This window comes from Mastigoproctus giganteus, chromosome 10 (genome assembly GCF_048544385.1).
Source record: "Mastigoproctus giganteus isolate SK-2022 chromosome 10, ASM4854438v1, whole genome shotgun sequence".
NCBI classification, from domain to species: domain Eukaryota; kingdom Metazoa; phylum Arthropoda; class Arachnida; order Uropygi; family Thelyphonidae; genus Mastigoproctus; species Mastigoproctus giganteus.
In genome coordinates this window covers 221,795,273-221,816,214 of record NC_143584.1, presented here as the reverse complement: position 1 = coordinate 221,816,214, position 20,942 = coordinate 221,795,273, and the positions used below count along the sequence as shown (strand labels likewise).

At 39.1% G+C, this 20,942-nt stretch overlaps 1 protein-coding gene across 1 annotated transcript in view; it reads left to right on the top strand.

The window, feature by feature from the left end:
* LOC150079959 (bridge-like lipid transfer protein family member 3B) overlaps nt 1-20,942 on the top strand; it is a 208,838-nt gene that overhangs the window by 176,820 nt on the left and 11,076 nt on the right. The window contains exon 18 of the mRNA XM_090384043.1: nt 12,974-13,091. Within this exon, the coding sequence (XP_090240169.1) occupies nt 12,974-13,091 (118 nt within the window). The remainder of the gene's footprint in view (nt 1-12,973; nt 13,092-20,942) is intronic.

Below are 20,942 nucleotides of genomic sequence, written 5' to 3'. Positions count from 1 at the left end.
CAGTGGTTGTGACATATGGTAACATTACCACCGTTTGTCAATCATGAGAATGGTTGCTTCAGTAATAGTGTGGTTGTAACATTACCATACATCACAACCACTGACTGCATGGTGCAACAACTAACTGTTGGAAGTTGAAGTCAGTGGTTGTGATGTATGGTAATGTTACCACCATTTGTCGGTCACAAGAATGGTTGCTTCGGTAGTAGGACGAACACGACATCCTCTGTTTCGGCTGATGGAAGTATTAGAGCACGTGATGTGCAGTGACTCCAACCAGGCGCAGCGCCGGTAATGGCAGGACCGATTGACAACCATGACATCGCGGCATGGGTCAGTGTTGTGTCGGGTTGACCAGAAGTGCTCAGCAATGGCCAAGTGTTCTATATCCGCTAAGCGAATAGCTCTTTCGTGTTCTGAAATACATTTGCCAAGTCTTCTGTCAGTTTCCCCGAAGTAGCAGCTAGTGCAGTCACAGCAAAAAATGCGGTAGATTAGTCCACTCTGTACTACAGAGTGGACTAATCTACTGCATTTCTTGGAATAATCTCTTTATCTCTGACTGCACAATTCCTCCAGTTATTTTCATTTGCAACTTCCCTGAGTGTAGTACCACACATTTGGTACTTTACTCTGGGATTACTGCTATCCATATGCAGTACTTTGCATTTGTCCATGTTAAAATTCAGTAGCCATTTCTCACCCTAACCACCTAATTTTTCTAGATCTTGTTGCAGTAGTATACCATCATTACTGTCATTAACCACCCTGCCAACATTCTTATCGTCTGCAAAGGTAGGCATTAAGCTTGATATACCATCATCAACATCATTAATAAATGTAGAAAAAAAAAAAAAACAATGGGCTCAGAACCAAAACCACTGGGGGGGGGGGATTCCACTAATAACATTAGTCCACAAAGAGCACTGTACAATGACTACCACTCTGTCTTCTCCTACTCAACCATTCTCTTATTCATAGCAGTAACTTGCCCTTAATGCCACAGTGCTCCAATTTGTACAGCAGTCTTTTATGTGCAACAGTATCAAAGGCTTTCCTGAAATTCAAGTACAGTAGACTCTTGATTTTCCAGGATAGATGATAAAATAAAAATCCCGGATAATCGATTTCCCGGTTAATCCAAAAATACTGTTAAGTCCCCGACATATGTTCCAGGACTTCTTGCATAAGTCGAGTTTTTCGTAACAAGGGAATGACTAATAAAATATTGCTCCTATATCCGTGATATGCCAAATTTGATATTACAAAAACCACATAATATCCTCAGAAGAATGAAGAAAAATAGTTATATATTTTTAATTAGTTCAATTAAAAACTTTATCTGGGGACAGCGATAAAGTTGCTGGAGTCACACATAAGAAAAGAAAACATTAAAGGAAGAAATTGTACAGTAAAAACTGATATGTATTTCATAGGCTTGGTTATCATAGTTGACTTCATTGGTGCAAATCCCTTCACTGGTTCTCGTATTCTGTCTTTTTCCTTTATTATTGTGTTCACCGTTGACACTGAAAAATCTAAATTCTGCACGATACTTGTTCATGTTTGACCATTTTCAAACATCCTTATTTTAATTTTCTGATCCAAATCGATTGCTTTCCTTTTTTTTTTGATAGATTTACTAGTAGCGCTGTCACATATTATCTTAGTCGGCACCATGATAAGGGTCAAAATGAAATTTTATGTAAAGAATTTCACAGGGTTAAGGCAAACTCACTATTATCATCCCACGCTAGCTCACATTTTACTAAAACACCTTTCTGGAGGTCACTACCATAAAACAATTTGCACATTCCGTGTTATTGGGCTTTTCTGTTACTGCAATTCATTATATTGCATTTGTGATAATACCGATGGCTGGAATTCTGTGGGATTTTATGTTATTATGGTGAAATTGAAATCTTCAGCCATATAAAAAAAAAACCTAAATAAATTTTAAAAATCTTTTCTTCATTCCTATTTTTAAGCTTGTTACTCTAAATCCCACGTGCTGTGATCATCTTTATTGATTGCTTATTATTCTGTTTTAAATTTTACAATCCTAAAAAAGAAAAAAAAAATTAATGTAAGTTCGAAGTTACATAAGCCGGGGACTTACTACAGTACAGTATATCCAAAAATGTTCAGCAACCTACGTAAAAAATATGGCAATAGATAAAAAACTTACCACGCACTACTCGTGTGTTCAATGCGATGTTTCCCTTTATTTTTTACAATGTCGCATATGTTTTGGTCACCAACATTATACTGGTTCTTTAGAGATTTAACGGATGCACCATTTTCAAACTTTTGAATAATTTAAAGTTTTTGTTTAATTGAAAGCGCAACTCGTTTGCATTTACCCATCATTTTTGCGATTTCTAAACAAAAAAAAAAAAAAAATTTTTCGTTATCCCTGACATAAATAAACAAACAAAATTTTTCTCTTTGCGGTACGATGAAACAGAACAATCAAAGCGACGCACTAAAACAAACTAAACAATTTTTTTTTTTTTTTTTTTGAGCATGGGGGTTGCAAGATAATAATATCCCAATGACGACTTTCTAACGTCCTGCTTGTCGCTTATTTACGACTTGCAAAACATCTGTTTATACCTATTCTGGTTGTGTTTTTTTTTTTTTTTTTTTTATATGCAGTCTTGAAGTGTCCCAGTTAAACCGATCCCGGTAAATCGAGAGTCTGCTGTATATGATATCAAAATTATTTTTTGCATCCTGTTCTTTGTGACTGCATCATAGTATCCAATCAAATTGGTCAAACACGATTACCCCTTGACAAACCCATGCTTTGACTGAAGTGTAAACTGCTCTCTCTCTCTCTCTCTCTCTCTCTCTCTCTCTCTCTCTCTCTCTCTCTCTCTCTCTCTCTCTCTCTCTCTCTCTCTCTCTCTCTCTCTCTCTCTCTCGGCATGCATCACATCTTTAACCAGTGATTCCATTATCTTCCCCTGGAACAAAAGTTAATCTAAACAGGTTTGTAATTACTCATGTCACTCTTTGTTTCCTCTTTGTGAACTGGGGAAACATTCACATATATCCAGCCCATAGGGATTTCCTCTGAATCCAAATATGTTCACAAGATTATGGCTAAAAGTTTTCTTGGCTGCTTTGCTGCCTCCCTTAATATAATTGGATAGATTCCATCCACACCAGGTGCCTTTCTTATGTTTAACTCCAATAATTTCTATTCCAATTTCCTTTCAGTTATTACAAAATCATTTAGCTCCCTGTTAGAGTTTGATAAACTTCTGGCATCCACTCCCCCTAAAGAATTTCTCATGTGTGAATGTAAATGCAAAATACTTATTCAGCTTGTCAACAACCCAAACAGGATCACTAACAGTTGAACCACCGATAACAGGTGGACCAATACGATTCATCACCTTCCTTCCTTCCTTCTAGTGTTTACATAAGAAACGAAGTCTCTGCATCCTTTGCCAAAGATTTGTTATAATCTGTCTTAGTTTACTTAACATCATTTGTGACTTGATTGGAGACTATTTTGTATCATTTATTAATTTATATGCATCCAATGCATTTTCCTTCTCTGCCACGAGTCTCATTAGTTCATCTGACATCCATTTAGATCTAAACCTTGAACAATATTGTTGGTATGAAAAGCCTAGAAATTTTTAGGGCTATTTCCTTGAATGCTTCCCATTTAGAATTGATAATGATAACATTATCAGTTGATCCCACTGTATAGAATTTAAATACTGTCTCAGACCAATATTGTCAACTTTATGAAAGCAAAATCCCTTCCCTTTACCCTTGATGTTAGTTACATCTTTAAATAAATCCTACATCAATACACAGTGATCAGTGCCTAATTTCTTCATTCTTAATGCATGAATAATCACTACTGATAATGAGATACTGGTTGGTCACCTACAGTATATTAGGTGCTGTATTTCAGGATTTGCACATTAGCATTAGGTGACGCAAGAAAGCAAGCTTATCAGCCCCAAAAAAAAAAACCTTCCCATTTTACCCAGCCATTCACTCCAAACGTTTGTCTAGTTCTGTCTTGAATTTATTTAAGCTGTCAACTTCCACAATAACAGATGGAAGTTTGTTCCAGCAGTCAACCACCTGCTAGCTAAAGGCAAATTCCTGCACATCTATTCTACAACTGTCTTTCCTCAGTTTGAATCTATGCCCCATCAGGTGCATAATCTGAGCCTGAGCAAGAGGAAGAATCCCATTAACATTAAGTTTCCTCAAACCATTGAAGGCCTTATACATCTGAATCAGATCACCTTGCAGGTTCCTAGTCTCTAGACACTGCAATTTGTGCAACTTAAGCATTTCTTGGTGAAAGCAGCCCTTTGTCTTTGTTCCTCTCACCAATGTCATTGCCCTTCTCTGTACTCATTTCAGCAGCTCTACATCTTTCCTAAAATGAGGCCTTCGGATTTGTATGTAGTACTCAAGATGTGACCTGACCATTGCCTTATACAAAGGGATAATCACCGCCTAATCCCTGCTAGCAAAATTCCTACATATCGTTGAAGACCCCATAAGCTACTCTTGCAGATCACATGCAATGATCAGAAAACTTCATAACTGTTGCACAATTACCCCCAGGTCTTTTTCATTCTCCACTACCCTGAGTAGTACCACACAGTTGATATGTTACTCTGGATTACTGCTACCCATATGCAGTACTTTACATTTGTCAATGTTAAACTTCAGGTGCCACCTCCCAGCTCATCTGCTCAAATTTTCTAGATTCTGTTGCAGTAGCATACTGCAACAGGATCTAGAAATGATCATCTTATCTAGATGATCATTAATATCCCTACCAACCTTCGTAACATCTGCAAACTTTGTCATTTGCAGATGTTACGAAGATGCAGATGATAAATACAGAAATTTGCCATGGGGCAAATTTCTGTATTTATCAATATCATTGATAAATACAGAAAACAACAATGGGCCCAACATGGAAACCTGGGGGGACTCCACGAAGAGCAGTCCATTAATTACCACTCTGTCTTGTCCCACTCAACCATCCCTTTATTCACAGCAGCAACTTGTCCTTAATGCCATACTGCTCCAATTTGTACAGTAGTCTTCCATGTGCAACAGTGTCAAAAGCCTTCCTGAAATCCAAGTATATGATATCAAAATTATTTTTGCATCCAGTTCCTTTGTAACCACATCATAATATCCAAATTTGTCAGACAAGACTTTCCCTTAACAAACCCATGCTGTGTCTGAATTATTGCTGCAGTCTTATCTAGATGATCATCCAGTGCTGCTTTAACCAGTGACTCTATTATTTTCCCTGCAACATAAGTTAAACTAACAGGTCTGTAATTACTCATGTCGCCTTTTGATCCCCCTTTTGTGAATTGGGGATGCATTTGCACATCGCCAGGCCATGGGGCAATCCCCTGAGTCCAAGGATGCTCTCATAATTGTGGCTAAGGGTTTGTTTACTTCCTTTGCCACCTTCTTTAATATAACTGGATAGATACCATCTACCCCAGGTGCCTTTCTTATGTTTAACTTCAACAATTTCTCCTCCACTTCGCTCCCTGTTAGAGTTTGATAAACTGCTGGACTCCCGTTCTCTACAGAATTCCTTGTGTGAATATAGATGCAAAATACTCCTTCCATTTGTCAGCTACTGAGAAAAATTATCAACAATCAAACCATTGATATCAAGTGCATCAATCTAATTCATCCTCTTCCTTCTAGAGTTTACACAAATAAAGAAGTCTTTGCTGTTTTTCTTTGGCAAAGGTTTCTTAATCTGCTTTCGCTTGCCTAACCTCCTTTGTGACTTTATTACAGACTAGCTTATATCTACCATAGGCTTCTGTGTCTCCTGATAATTTATATGCATCACATTCATTTTTCTTCTATGCCACGCGTCCCATTAGTTCATCTGACATCAATTTAGGCCTAAACCTTGAACAGTATTTCGTAGTTGGAACAGAAAGCCTAGTAGCTTCCAAGATTACTTCAAATTTAGAATTTTCTGTTGGTAGCATCATCAGTTGGTTCCACTATATAGAATTTATTATATAGTTGGTTCCACTATATAGAATTTACTATATAGTGGAACCAACACTGTGATCAATACACTGCCACCTATTGATTCCTTTATCTACAGATTCTTAATATGAAAGCATAAAATAGAGCTACAATGCTCAATACGGCCTACGTTGTATTTCAAAATTTGTAGTATAACAAGAGAAATTTACCTCAATATGGTACGTAGAACACTTCCGTATGACACTCTCCAGAAATTGAAACAAATATAAAAATTAATGAAAAATGATTACAGTAATAAAAATCAATCAAAAACAATTAAATAAAAATTAATTTTTTAAAAATTTAACGCAAATTTTGCAAAAACAACACTCCTTTCTGAGCTGACTTGGCTATACAACCATATCTTGATCACAGGAATGGAAGCCCTGTCAGCTTCAGGAAGGAAAGTCATTTTTGCAAAATTTGTATTAAATTTTTAAATGTTTTTAAATTAATTGTTTTTGATTGATTTTTATTACTGTAATCATTTTGCATTAATTTTATATTTGTTTCAATTTCTGGACAGTGTCATACAGAAGTGTTCTGCATACCATACTTAGATAAATGCAGATTCTTAATGCATGAATCACTGCTGATAATCAGATCAATAGTTTTGTTCCATTTGGTTTCCTCTCGAACATGCTGCTGTACAAAACAATCATCCAGTAAATCCACAAAAGTCTTGGTAGTGTGCAAGCGACCAACTCACAAGTTCCATTCAATATCTGGGAAGTTAAAATTCCCCCATTATAAGACAATTTGACTTACTGGCCCACTCTATTTCTCTATACAGTTGTTCATTGCACTCATCAGAGTCATTTGGCCTTGTGAAATGTTTGCCGAACTCTCTGGAACAGAACATGATCTAGCCAAGGGGGGTATCTTTGTGTGTGTCAGGTGCAGAGAGTGTCTAGAAATTAGGCATCAACTCAGGGTTCTACTGGGTGTCTATGAGAACTTGAGGTGTAGGGTAGATGCCCTCGAAGAAATTAATATGTGGGGCCCGTCAACCTCTGCTGCCCACCTCAATGCCAGAGCTCACTCCTGGGCATCAGGCAACACAGCAGCAATCTCCAAGGCAGAATCCTCTGGTCCCAAAGGAACTAGTTTGTTGGTGACTCTATTGTCAGGGAGAAGAGGAATATATTGTGTAAAAAGGATAGATGAAACACGACCAGGATATGTCTGCCAGGGGCAAAAGTTGATGAGGTTGTAAAGCATATATCATCTTTTAAGGGCAACGTGTACAACAATATCACCTTAAAAGGTGATATTGTTGTACACGTTGGCACAATTGACATTAAGAGTAGGAGATCTGCAGATTTACTTAACAAGTACAGGTCAATGTTGCAAAAAAAGTCATGAGTTAGGGTTAAATTTGAAAGTGTCTGCAATTCTGCCCAGACACGATAGGAGGGAGTACGTGATGAGAGCCTTGTCAATCAATTCGGCCCTGGAGGGAATGTGCAAGGCTCAAGGGGTAGAATTTTTTCAGCGTAGTCTGTGCTTATTAACAGCAGAGACTGCTTCTACAGAGATGAGATACCCTTAAATACAAAGGGTGCAAGAATATTTGCTGATGCTATCGAGGCAGTGTTAGGTGGGTCAGAAAACTGCTAGCTTGTGGGGATTCACAGACTAAAAGGTTAAAAGTAGGCAGAGGTGAAGGTGATTCTTGCACAACTCTTATTAGAATAAGTAGCGACCTGGAGCAAGGGGTGCTGGGGGTTTCAGGGACTGATGGCAGTCATTGTGAAACAGCTGGGTATATGGGATGTGCCAGGGTAACTAGGAATAGGTGCACATATGCTTACATGTATACCAATGCTAGAAGTATAGTAAATAAATTTGATGAATTTGATGTGTTGGTCAAGACATCAAAGGCGGATATTGTTGGGATATCAGAGACGTGGTGTCACACTGATATTAGGAATGCAGAATTGGAATTTGGGAAGTACAATGTGTACAGAAAAGATAGATAGGATAGGAAGGGAGAAGGTGCCATGCTGTTAATTAAGAAAAACATAAAATCAAAAGAAGTGCATCCAGTTGATATAGATGAACAGTGCACTGTTGAGTCAGTTTGGTGTGACATAAGCACTGCGAAAGCAAAAATAAGAGTAGGAGTGTGTTATAGGCCTAATGAACAATTGTACAGAGAAATGGAGTGGGCTAGTAAATCAGAATGTCTTATAATAGGGGATTTTAACTTCCCAGATATTGACTGGAAATTGTGGGTTGGTCACTCACACACTAGTAAGACTTTTGTTGATTTATTGGATGATTGTTTTCTGCAGCAGCATGTTCAAGAGGCAACCAGAGAGGGTAATATTCTTGATCTGGTTATCAGCAGTGATCATTTGTGTATTAAGAATTTGCAGATAAAGGAACCACTAGGTGGCAGTGATCACAGTGTACTGATGTGGGATTTACTTAAAGATATAATTACCATCAGGGGTAAAGAAAGGGTTATTGCCTCTGTAAAGGTGAGTACAGTGGTCTCAGACAGTTTTTAAATTCTGTACAGTGGGATCAACTGACGATGTTACCAACAGTAAATTCTAAGTGGGAAGCATTCAAAGAATTAATCGTGGAAGCTACTAAAAGTTTCATACCTATTAAGAAATATTGTTCAAGGTTTAGGCCTAAATGGTTATCAAATGAACTAATAAGACTCGTGACAGAGAAGAAAAATGCATGGGATGCATATAAATTATCAAGCGACTCAGAAGCCTATGGCAGATATAAGCTAGTCTGTAATCAGGTCACAAAAGCGGTTAGGCATGTGATGGCAGATTACGAGAAATCTTTGGCAAAGAATGCTAAGAAAAACTGCAAGGATTTCTTTACTTATATAAACTCTAAAAGGAAGGGGATGAATTTGATTGGTCCACTTGATATCGATCGTTCGACTGTTGATGATCCTGCTCAAATAGCAAACAAACTGAATGAGTATTTTGCATCTACATTCACAGATGAGGAGTTATTAAGGTTTGAAAATGGCAGAAGGTTATCAAATTGTAGCAGGGTGCTTAATGATTTTGTAATAACTGAGAGCAAAGTGGAGGAGAAATTGTTGAAGTTAAACATAAGAAAGGCACCTGGGGTGGATGGAATCTATCCAGTTATATTAAAGGAGGCAGCAAAGCAACTAAGCAAACCCTTAGACATAATTATGAGAGCATCCTTGGATTCAGGGGAGGTCCCCACAGACTGGAGATGTGGCAATGTATCCCCAATTCACAAAGGGGAATTGAAGGGTTACACGAGTAATTACAGACCAGTTAGTTTAACTTCTGTTCCGGGTAAAATAATGGAGTCACTGGTTAAAGATGCATTGCAGGATCATCTAGACAAGACTGCAGCAATAATTCAGACACAGCATGGGTTTGTTAAGGGAAAGTCTTGTCTGACAAATTTGATAGGATATTATGATGTGGTTACAAAGGATCTGGATGCAAAAAATAATTTTGATATCATATATTTGGATTTCAGGAAAGCTTTTGACACTGTTGCGCATGGAAGACTATTGTACAAATTGGAGCAGAAAGGGTAAGCTGCTACAATGAATAAAAGGATGGTTGAGTGGGCGAAGACGGAGGGTAGTAATCAATGGGTGCTGCTCTTCGTGGACTAATGTTATTAGTGGAATCCCACAGGGTTCGGTGTTGGGTCCACTGTTGTTTTGTACATTTATCAATGATATTGATGAAAGTATATCAGGCTTAGTGTCGAAATTTGCAGATGATACAAAGGTTTGCAGGGTTGTTAATGACAGTAATGGCAGTGTGCTACTGCAACAGGATCTAGATAATTTGGGCAGATGGGCTAAGAAGTGGCAACTGAAGTCTAACCTTGAAAAATGCAAGGTGCTGCATATGGGTAGAAGTAACCCCAGAGAAACGTACCAACTGTGTGGTACTACACCTAAGGTGGTAGAAAATGAAAAAGACCTGGAAGTAATTGTGCAGTCAGATATCAAGTTTTCTGAGCAATGCAGACAGGCTGCCAGGGCAGGTCATGGGGTTTTGTCAATGATATATAGGAATTTTGCTAGCAGGGAAAAGGAGGTGATTGTCCCTCTGTATAAGGCAATGGTCAGGCCATACCTTGAGTACTGCGTACAGGTCTGGAGGCCTCATTTTAGGAAAGGTGTAGATTTACTTGAGCGTGTACAGAGAAGGGCAACAAGATTGGTGAGGGGAATGAAGGGAACCTCTTACCAAGAGAGGCTTAAATTCTGCAAATTGCAGTGGCTGGATTCTAGGCACCTGTGCAGTGATCTGATTGAGGTATATAAGGCCTTGAATGGGTTGAGGTACACTGAATTCTGATGGAATCCTTCCACTTGTTCAGATTACGAACCTAAGGGGGCATAAATTCAAATTAAGAAAAGACAGATGTAGAATAGATGTGCAGAAATTTGCCTTTAGCCATTGGGTGGTTAATTGCTAGAACAAACTTCCATCTGTCATGCAAGTTGATAGGTTAAATAAATTTAAGGAGGAACTGGACAGACATTTGGAGGGAATGGTGAGATTTTTTTTTTTTTTTTTTTTGCTGATGCTGCATAAGCTCATACACTTGCTTTCTTGCATCACATGCCACTACTACTGTAACACACTCCTACTTTCAATTTTGCTTTCCAAGTGCTTATGTCACACCAAACGGGCTCTACATTACACTTGTCCACTCATGTCAACTGGGTGCAATTCCTTAGATTTTGTGTTTCATAACTAACAGCATAACCCCTCCCTTTCTATATACATTATACTCTACATTATACATTAAACTCACATGGGGTTATTGCTAACCCCACTCCGAATTACTAACAGTCTCACCATTGTGAAGCTGCAAGCAGTGGATTTGGTTGTTGCAAAATGACTGGAAGATACTGAAATTCAGTCCACTTGACTCAAACATCACTGAATATCAGTGCTGTCACACTTATGTTTTAATTTTCTGATAATTTGAAGGTTATGGGTAGTTAATGACCAAAACCACACTGTAGTGTTCATTCCAGAGGTTTAATAGCGTCCAGCTCTCCAGATTTACAACAGAAAACCTTTTTTCACTTTATTTGTCCCCTTCTTCAGTTCATTATTGTAACATGGTTTTGTTTTTCTCTTGTCTGTTTTGCAAAGAAATTAGCAAAACTATGTTAAAATGAGAATTTTTTTTTAAATTCTGTAGATTAATATCATTAATGAATCAGCCCTTGGGAACACTAGACTACATTGCAAAATTTGGATAGGATAACAGAGTTGTTCTCTGCAATATGTGACTGTTCTCATCCTAATTGTGTGATGCAAACCTAATTAATAATATCCTTCAGCAAGATGCCAAATAAACACAACATAAAATATCAGAGGGCATATGGAGGATTTTCATATTTGGAAAATTTGGAAGAGGTAACGTGCTTGTGTATTATATATAGATGTAATTTTTCAGTTTCAGATGGTGGGAAGCGTGATGTAATCATTTGTAAGCAAAACAAGCATAAAGACAACATGCAGTGAAAAAAAAAATGAAAAAACATGCAACATTTCACAATAACTGTCATTCTCATACATGCAAATTTTATTAGCATCATTTATCATAGAATATAATGTTCCTCTGAGTTGTGTTAATCATTCAGGTACATTATTGAGGAATGTGTTTCCTGATAGGGAATTAGCCAAAAAAATACAATTGTGGAAGAACAAAAAAAAGCAAGAAACAGCAAGAATTGTTAGTAAAATTACACGAATAGAGAAAAAAAGAGGTGGTAATGGGTTTTAAAAATGTATCATTTTGTATATTTGCCATAGGTGACTGTAATCAAAGTGATTCTAAACTACATCCATTGTGATGTACCTATTCTAATAAAAAAAAAAAAAAAAAAAAAAAATTTCAAAACAAATCTGCTGCAGCTTGCTTGTTCTCAATGCTTGCATTGAGCATCTTCTGAACAACCTTTAAAAATCTATATTGCACTTAGTGTTGATAATGCCCCTGTTATGGTAGACCTAAAAACTGGAGTAACAAAGGCATTAAAAGAGAGAGGTTGAACATTTGATAGTAATAGGTTGTCATTATTGTGCTGAAAAAGGAGCTGCATGTCTTTCTCCAGAAGAGGATGAATATTTGTTGGACATTTACCGCTGTCCAAAAAAGAAGTGCTGAAAGGAAATGCACATTTAAAGTTTCAATACATGCCACTGAAATTAAAAAAAGATTTTGAAGCTTTTGTGTACTTTTACTTCTTTGGGTAAATGTTTAAATAGGCTGGTAGAAAAGTGGCAGCTCTAACAAGTTTACTTAAAGAAAAGATTAGAAGTGGTAAGAAAAGCCATATTAGCACTTTTTTAAAGTGCTCATATGGCTTTTTGGGAGCTCATAAAGTGCTCCCAAATAAGTTTTGGAAGAAAACAAATTAATGAACTCCTGAAGATCCTGGTGCTTATCAATAAAACAAATGTATAATTTTTTGCTACATTGAATTAAAAGTTTGTTGAGAGGTAGTGAAAAGCGTAATACGTGGGGTTTTTTTTTTTTTTTTTTTTTTTCAGATATGAAATAACTACATTATTTACTGACCCAATATTAGAAAAACTGTGAAGAACAGTTAAGCAGATATTAATTAAATGGTATTTTGAAAACTTTTGCCTATTGTGGTCAAAAAGCTATTTGGAAAAGTCTGTAGAAAAATCTGTAATTAAATTGGTACAAAGGTAACAAGTGTAAATACAGATTTTTACAGAGTTTACCATTTCTTTGTATAGGAAAGGTCAACTCTGAAAAACACCTTAAATATGAATATTGAAAATGAAGTTATCTTCACATAAAGAAATTGACCTACTTGATTTTATAACATACTTATTTGGAATACCAATATTGACCTTTTTTTTTATTTTCTAACTTTCAGGAAGAACACTGTCCTACCAATCTTACAACTAGTACACCACCCCTTCAGATAAACCTGCCTGGATGCATCTTGGAAAGGAATCTAAATGGTGTTCTAAATATATTACCTTTACCTCCAGGTATGTTTCTTTGTTCAGCATCCAAAAATTATTAAATTTAATAATTATTAAATTAAAAATTATTATGCAGGGTGTCTAAAAAATATTGGTACAAACGTTTAGGGGAGGGAGGTAGGTAACATCTAAAGGAATGTGATTTGCATAGGAACCCATAACCGGAAACGTCACGGGAAAGTAGTAGCAGAGGCACAAGAAGCAGAAATGACACAAGACAGTAATTAGTGGCAAACATTTATTTGACATAATATTAACAATGGAGTGCAAGATGGATGCATTTCATGATGTTACAACAGATGCTCGAAGGTTCCACTACCACCATGAGACGTGATGCATGCGTCACACCGATGCAGCATGGATTGGCGGACACGGTCAAACACACCTGGAGTTTCTTTGACAGTAGCAGCAGAGCAGACAAGTCTCACCACGAGATCCATTTCCGTCTTCATACACGATAGATTTGAGGGCCTCCCATAGAAAGAAATCAAGGCTCGATAAATCAGGTGAGCATGGGGGCCAGGCAACGGGTCCACCCCGGCCAATCCATCGACGCCCAAAACGCCTGTTCAAATGGTCATGAACACACCTTCCATAATGGGCAGGCGCCCCGTCATGTTGAAACCAAATGCTGTGTCTCACATTTTCTGGAACATCGTCAAGTAACCCTGGTAGAACTTGTTCAAGAAAGATCCGATATTTAGCGGAGTTCATGAGGGATGGTAACAGGTATGGGCCGACTAAGCATCACCGACCATACTTGCCCACACATTTATTGCAAAGCGATGTTGTGCCGCATGGGGGTGCACACCGTATGGGTTGTCGTGAGCCCACACGAGCATTGTGCTGATTGAATAAGCCTTCCCGAGTGAAATAAGCCTCATCCATGAACAAAACATAGGCTGGATAATTCAAGTTTTGAACACTTTCTTGGAGAAACCACTGTGCAAAAGCCACACGTGCAGGATGATCTTGGGGAGCAGTAACAGAACCCTTTGGAGATGAAAGGGGTGTAAGGAATCGTCGTGCCAGACACGCTGTACACTGCAAACGAGACACTCCTAAGGCAGAGGCAACGGCACGTGTGTTGGCAGTAGGATTATTCTGGACGGCATTCAAAATACTTTCTTCCATGGCAGGAGTTCGCATCAAATGTGGTTTGCCCGCACTACTCCTGTTACCTCTAAATGACCCATAATCGCACAAATTTTGATGCACACGCTCAAACAAACGGTGATCCAGTACATGTCTGTCTGGGAAGCATTCTCCATAAATTCGTTGAGTGGCTCGTACATTACCCTCTGCTAATCCATACCCTAGGTGCATGTCTGCCAGCTCACAGTTCATATATCGATGCATGCTCTTCGTGCGGCGACTACTGCTTGAATGAGTAAACCAGAAATTTTCCCTCTCGCGAACTGATGAACAGTGCTGTCTTCCGACTTACGATGACGTAGTAGTAGTAGTAGTAGTAGTAGTGGCATGTGATGCAAGAAAGCAAGTGTATGAGCTTATGCAGCATCAGCCAAAAAAAAAAAAAAAAAAAAAATCACACCATTCCCTCCAAATTTGTGGGCAGTTAACCACCCGCTGGCTAAAGGCAAATTTCCGCACATCTATTCTACATCTGTCCTTTCTTAATTTGAATTTATGCCCCCTTAGATTCGTAATCTGAACAAGTGGAAGGATCCCATCAGAATTCAGCGTGCTGAACCCATTCATAGGAACCCATAACATTTCCGGTTATGGGTTCCTATGCAATTCACATTCCTTTAGATGTTACCTACCTCCCCTAAACGTATGTACCAATATTTTTGAGACACCCTGTATATGTAAATCATATTATAAGAGAATAGAGGAAAATCTCCAAGACAGGCATTGAAATTATCCGCAAAGCAAGGATGGACACACTGCTTTTTGCTGATGACCATGTTCTCATTAAACAAAATAGCAAAATCATTTAATATTCAAAGACAAAAGTGATGACATTTAAAGGAAGAGATCCAATAAGAAGCAAGATCTGCATTGATAATAATATTATCAAACAAATTAACACTTTCAAATACCTAGTATACCACCTGTCATAAGAAAAAGATATTGAGCAAAAAATAAATTACATAGGAATTACTAAAACTATAAACCATATTTTCAAATCTAATTTGGTGCATAAGAAAACAAGGACACGGATACATAACACCCTCACCAGACCTAACCTATGGCTCTGAGGCATGGACAATGAGCAAAGGGGGATAGGAGGAGGTTGACTGGTGCAGAAATGCATTTCATGTGCAAAACTGCAGGCTATACCAGACTTGACAGGAAAAAAAAATCAAGATATCCTGTCAGAACTGCAGACAACCTCAGTACTGAATTATATTGACTCATACAGAAACAGATGGATCCAGCATGTAGAGAAAATGGAGGATGGATGCTATCCGAAAGAGATAGTAAACTACAAACCACCAGGGAAGGAGAGACAGAAGCAGACTCCTAGGCCTAATACTGGACAGGAAGAAGAAGAAATATAATTAAGTTGAGCTTTACTTAACAAGAGAATGTTTGTTTGATTTAAATAATCAGTGTAGAGATCATTTAGTATAACAAAGAAGTGTAATATGATTGTTGACAAATAGTAATTAATCACCTTGAAATTTACGATGCAGATAATCTTCTAAATTTTAACAGATTGGCTTTTCAAAGGTTCCTAAATCCTGTTCCTTTTAACACTCCCAGTCACATCAACAGGTCTCATATTTCCTAGTCAGTTGTAGTCTAGTACTCTCTCTCTCTCTCACTTGATAGTATAACATTAGCAAAAATTATGGACAGCACTACTTATAGATAAGGAATCCATAATTTCTGTTATGCTGCTTCAAACAAGATATAGGATAATATGACATAACTATTTTAAAATGTTATGCAGCAAATTATGTTTACAGTTTCTCCTGTTATACTGTAATTTATAGTGTGAAAAAATTTGTGTTGATATTTCAGAATTCTGTTTATAAAAACGCAGATCAAAAAATTTTGTGCTCATTGGAACAAGAATAGATACATTTATATTCTTATTCAGTTCTCTTGGATCTTTAAAAAGTAGGCCTGATGTAGCCGAGTGGTCAGAAGCAAGAAAAGGAGTGATAAAGCGAGAGTGCAGTAGCATACACTCTTTGAGTGGACCATGGTTTGAGCTCGTGCAACTACTAAATATGATTAACAATTAAATTCATGAATTATTGTAAACTCCTCTGGCCTGGATATATGAATATATATGAGATCTTTCTGTACTGCATCTTTTATTTAACTTTGTGCCAAGTGAATTCCATTGTGCTACCAAAAAAAATCTATAAAGCTTAAACATATTGTGCTATCCATAAGTGACAAAACTTATATATACAGTTAAACTTCCCAAATCCAACAATCTATTATCTTGCACCACCCATGTTTCAGCTATGTTTAGGAAAATAGATTACTCCAGCAAACCATCAGAGAAATTTAGTTCTCAAATTGCCATTTACCAAAGCAGTGTTAGAACTGATGCTACACAAATTGAAATTTCACCTCGGATAAGTTTCACTGTACTCCAACGATATCAATAAGTTTTAGAAGGTCATGGAATTGTCTAATTGCTGTTCATGAACAAGATTAGCAACTCATAGTTAGCAAGCATTAGATTAATCAATTTCTTGTTTAATTAATGATAATTTTTTAGAACTTTTATGTTGTCATTTTTAAATAACATAATTGTAAACAGCAACTTTCATCCATTTGCATTTGTTCACATGATGCCTAAAAGAAAAATTTTAGGTTAGTCTCACAGAATTTCACTGAAACCCTGTGTGAAACTTTTCACTTTCCCTCCTTCCAAAATATACTCTATGTAGTATGGTATTATTTTGGACCATATTTTCCAGATAAGACTCATCACACCATAAAATGTAAGATGTAAAGGAAATTTTGGGAGGGAAAAATTTTATTGCATATATTTAAAATAGGTTCACAAGTGGTGACAAATGGGCCTGGAGTACTGGGGTCCATAGTTTAACAGATATTTATTTAAAGTATACCCAGTAAAATAAAATAAAATAAAATATTTCCAGAAGCTTTCGGAACTCGTGTCCCTTTCTCAACTGACAGAATTTTTTTTTTTTTAAATACATTACAAGCAAACTGTGGCACGTTACTCATTCGTCATTGTTGTAGCACGGACGTGTGCTGCCTTGCGCCAGTGATCATCCATCAATAAAACGGTTGTCTCCAGGATTGGATGTATACGCATGCCTTTCTGGCGATTTAATGCCTTAGGGTTGTTCATTATGTTTAGTGACTCTAGCCATAGGCGGTGGCGAAAGTGTCGCGCGTGGTCCACTATCTCAAAGTCGCGCTTGGGGTCAAGATCGTGGTTGGTAGCCCAAAAATGTTCTGCAAGCGCGGACTGGTCAGTTTCGGCAAGCCGGATTGCTCTGTCGTGTTCCGTGAGGCGATCCTGGAGACGTCTCGATGTCTCACCTACGTAGCAACTGTTACAGGCCCTACAGGTGATACGGTACACTACATTGCTGCGTAAGACAGGTGTGACAGGGGTCTTCACACTGGAGACAAGTGAACGTAGGTTCCTACCTGGTAATTGTACACATTTTATGTTGTAACTTCTCAGGATCTTCGAGATACGTCCTGACACTCCTGGATAGTACGGAATGTAGGCGGATGATATGCCGACTTGCTTCGGAGGTCTTGGGTTGGAAGTAAGCTCTTGTGCCTGTAACAAGCATCTGTTTAGTACATGGGATGGATAACCGCATCTGGTTAAGTCCGCCTTCACACGGGAGATCTCGTTACGTCTAATTGTGTCGGTGCTGGAATGGCTCCAGGCCCTGGAGAACAGGGTGCGGGCAGTGCTATTGAGATGGCTTGGAGCGTGGCCGGACCCGTAGTTGGTGAATTGACCGCACCACATGGGTTTGCGGTATACTGAGGTCTCTAGATGTGGGCCTACGCGATGCACTAGCACGTCCAGAAACGGGAGCGAACCGTCCACCTCTGATTCTACGGTAAACTTGATGAAATTGGATAGAGAGTTGAGGTATTCTAGTAGTACCGTTTCAGAACCACGTGGTATTATGGTAAAAATATCGTCGACATATCTACACCACGTTGTAATAGGTGTAGGTGGGTTCTGGTGTATCTGCTTCTCCAGATCTTCCATGGCGATGTTAGCTACTACGGAACTGACAGGGGCACCCATAGCAGTGCCATGTACTTGTTTGTAGAGTGAGTCTTCAAAGGTGAAGATGCTGCTAGAGAGGCATAGGTTGAGGGCGGTACAGATGTCATCAGTGGATAGTGACGTCCTGGATTGGAGGCTTAAGTCGCTCTCAAGGAGCCTTCTGGCGCAGTGCACGGCCTGTTGGACGGGAATCGAGGTGAATAAAGAAACCACGTCAAATGATGCCATGACAGAGTTATCAGGGATTGAAATGTCCTTAATGGTGTTAATGAATTCACTGCTGTTTTTAACGGTGTGAGATGTATTACCTATAAGAGGCGAGAGGAGGCTCGCGATGTGTTTGGACAGTTCATACGTTGGGGCACTGCAGCAAGACACTATAGGTCTGAGAGGAATACCCGGTTTATGGATCTTTGGTAATCTGTAGAATTGTGGTAGTTGACAGCCAGTACCACGCAGAAGATGGTGAGTCGCGGTCGGGATCTTCTTATCTTTAAGCCATGCGTGGACAAGTTTATTAACATTTGCTTCCAGACGTTTCAAGACTTTAACGGGAGGATCAGGTAGAGGTTCATATACGTTAGGATCGAGTAATAGGGCCAAGGCTTTCTCTCGGTAGGCTGATCGGTCCAGCACAACAGTCCGGCGCCCTTTATCCGCAGGAAGTACAACGATGGAGTTGTCTTTTCTTATAGATGACAGGGCGGCACGTTGGCGGTGGTTGAGGTTTGAGCACGTTTTTCGAGTGTTGCGGAGGACTGCGGCAGTCTTGAATCGGATCTCGTTGGCAGTTTCTTCGGGAAGGTTGGTAATACTGGCTTCTATGCCCATAGCGAGCTGTGTGATGGGAGGTTTCGATGGTATAACGGCGAATTTCATACCGTTTGATAAAACACTCAGCTGCTCGTTGGACAGTTGTTTGTTACTTAGATTCAAGACGAAAGAAGTCGTGTCGTCTGAACGAGTGTTCGTCTTTAAGGAGTTAGTTTCTATGCTCAAGTTTATGAACTTGCGCTGTTGGCGTAAACGGTAGGTATCCGAGGTCTGACTAGCCCGATGGCAGATGGTATGTATAAGGTTTGTAAATACAATAGGCGAGACCTTACCTTGTATATGTTGTAACAGTCTGGACTTGTTGTAGTCAGCGTTCCTGATTTCATGGTGGAGATGGGATATCCATAAATTTAACGTGCGCAGGCTGAAGTTAAAGCAGGCACGATCCATATGAGAGTTGTGGAACGGGGCTTTGTATCGGAACCCTTTAGGTATAATTCGATTGCTTTTGCATCTGTGGGCGAAGCGTAAATGTTGCCTGTAGCGAGCTATTGAGAGGAAGCATTTTTGCAACTGTGCACAATCGTTGTAGGTATTATGGCCATAAAGTGATCGAATAGTGACAAATGGGCCTGGAGTACTGGGGTCCATAGTTTAACAGATATTTATTTAAAGTATACCCAGTAAAATAAAATAAAATAAAATATTTCCAGAAGCTTTCGGAACTCGTGTCCCTTTCTCAACTGACAGAATTTTTTTTTTTTTTTTTTTTTTTTTTTTTTAAATACATTACAAGCAAACTGTGGCACGTTACTCATTCGTCATTGTTGTAGCACGGACGTGTGCTGCCTTGCGCCAGTGATCATCCATCAATAAAACGGTTGTCTCCAGGATTGGATGTATACGCATGCCTTTCTGGCGATTTAATGCCTTAGGGTTGTTCATTATGTTTAGTGACTCTAGCCATAGGCGGTGGCGAAAGTGTCGCGCGTGGTCCACTATCTCAAAGTCGCGCTTGGGGTCAAGATCGTGGTTGGTAGCCCAAAAATGTTCTGCAAGCGCGGACTGGTCAGTTTCGGCAAGCCGGATTGCTCTGTCGTGTTCCGTGAGGCGATCCTGGAGACGTCTCGATGTCTCACCTACGTAGCAACTGTTACAGGCCCTACAGGTGATACGGTACACTACATTGCTGCGTAAGACAGGTGTGACAGGGGTCTTCACACTGGAGACAAGTGAACGTAGGTTCCTACCTGGTAATTGTACACATTTTATGTTGTAACTTCTCAGGATCTTCGAGATACGTCCTGACACTCCTGGATAGTACGGAATGTAGGCGGATGATATGCCGACTTGCTTCGGAGGTCTTGGGTTGGAAGTAAGCTCTTGTGCCTGTAACAAGCATCTGTTTAGTACATGGGATGGATAACCGCATCTGGTTAAGTCCGCCTTCACACGGGAGATCTCGTTACGTCTAATTGTGTCGGTGCTGGAATGGCTCCAGGCCCTGGAGAACAGGGTGCGGGCAGTGCTATTGAGATGGCTTGGAGCGTGGCCGGACCCGTAGTTGGTGAATTGACCGCACCACATGGGTTTGCGGTATACTGAGGTCTCTAGATGTGGGCCTACGCGATGCACTAGCACGTCCAGAAACGGGAGCGAACCGTCCACCTCTGATTCTACGGTAAACTTGATGAAATTGGATAGAGAGTTGAGGTATTCTAGTAGTACCGTTTCAGAACCACGTGGTATTATGGTAAAAATATCGTCGACATATCTACACCACGTTGTAATAGGTGTAGGTGGGTTCTGGTGTATCTGCTTCTCCAGATCTTCCATGGCGATGTTAGCTACTACGGAAC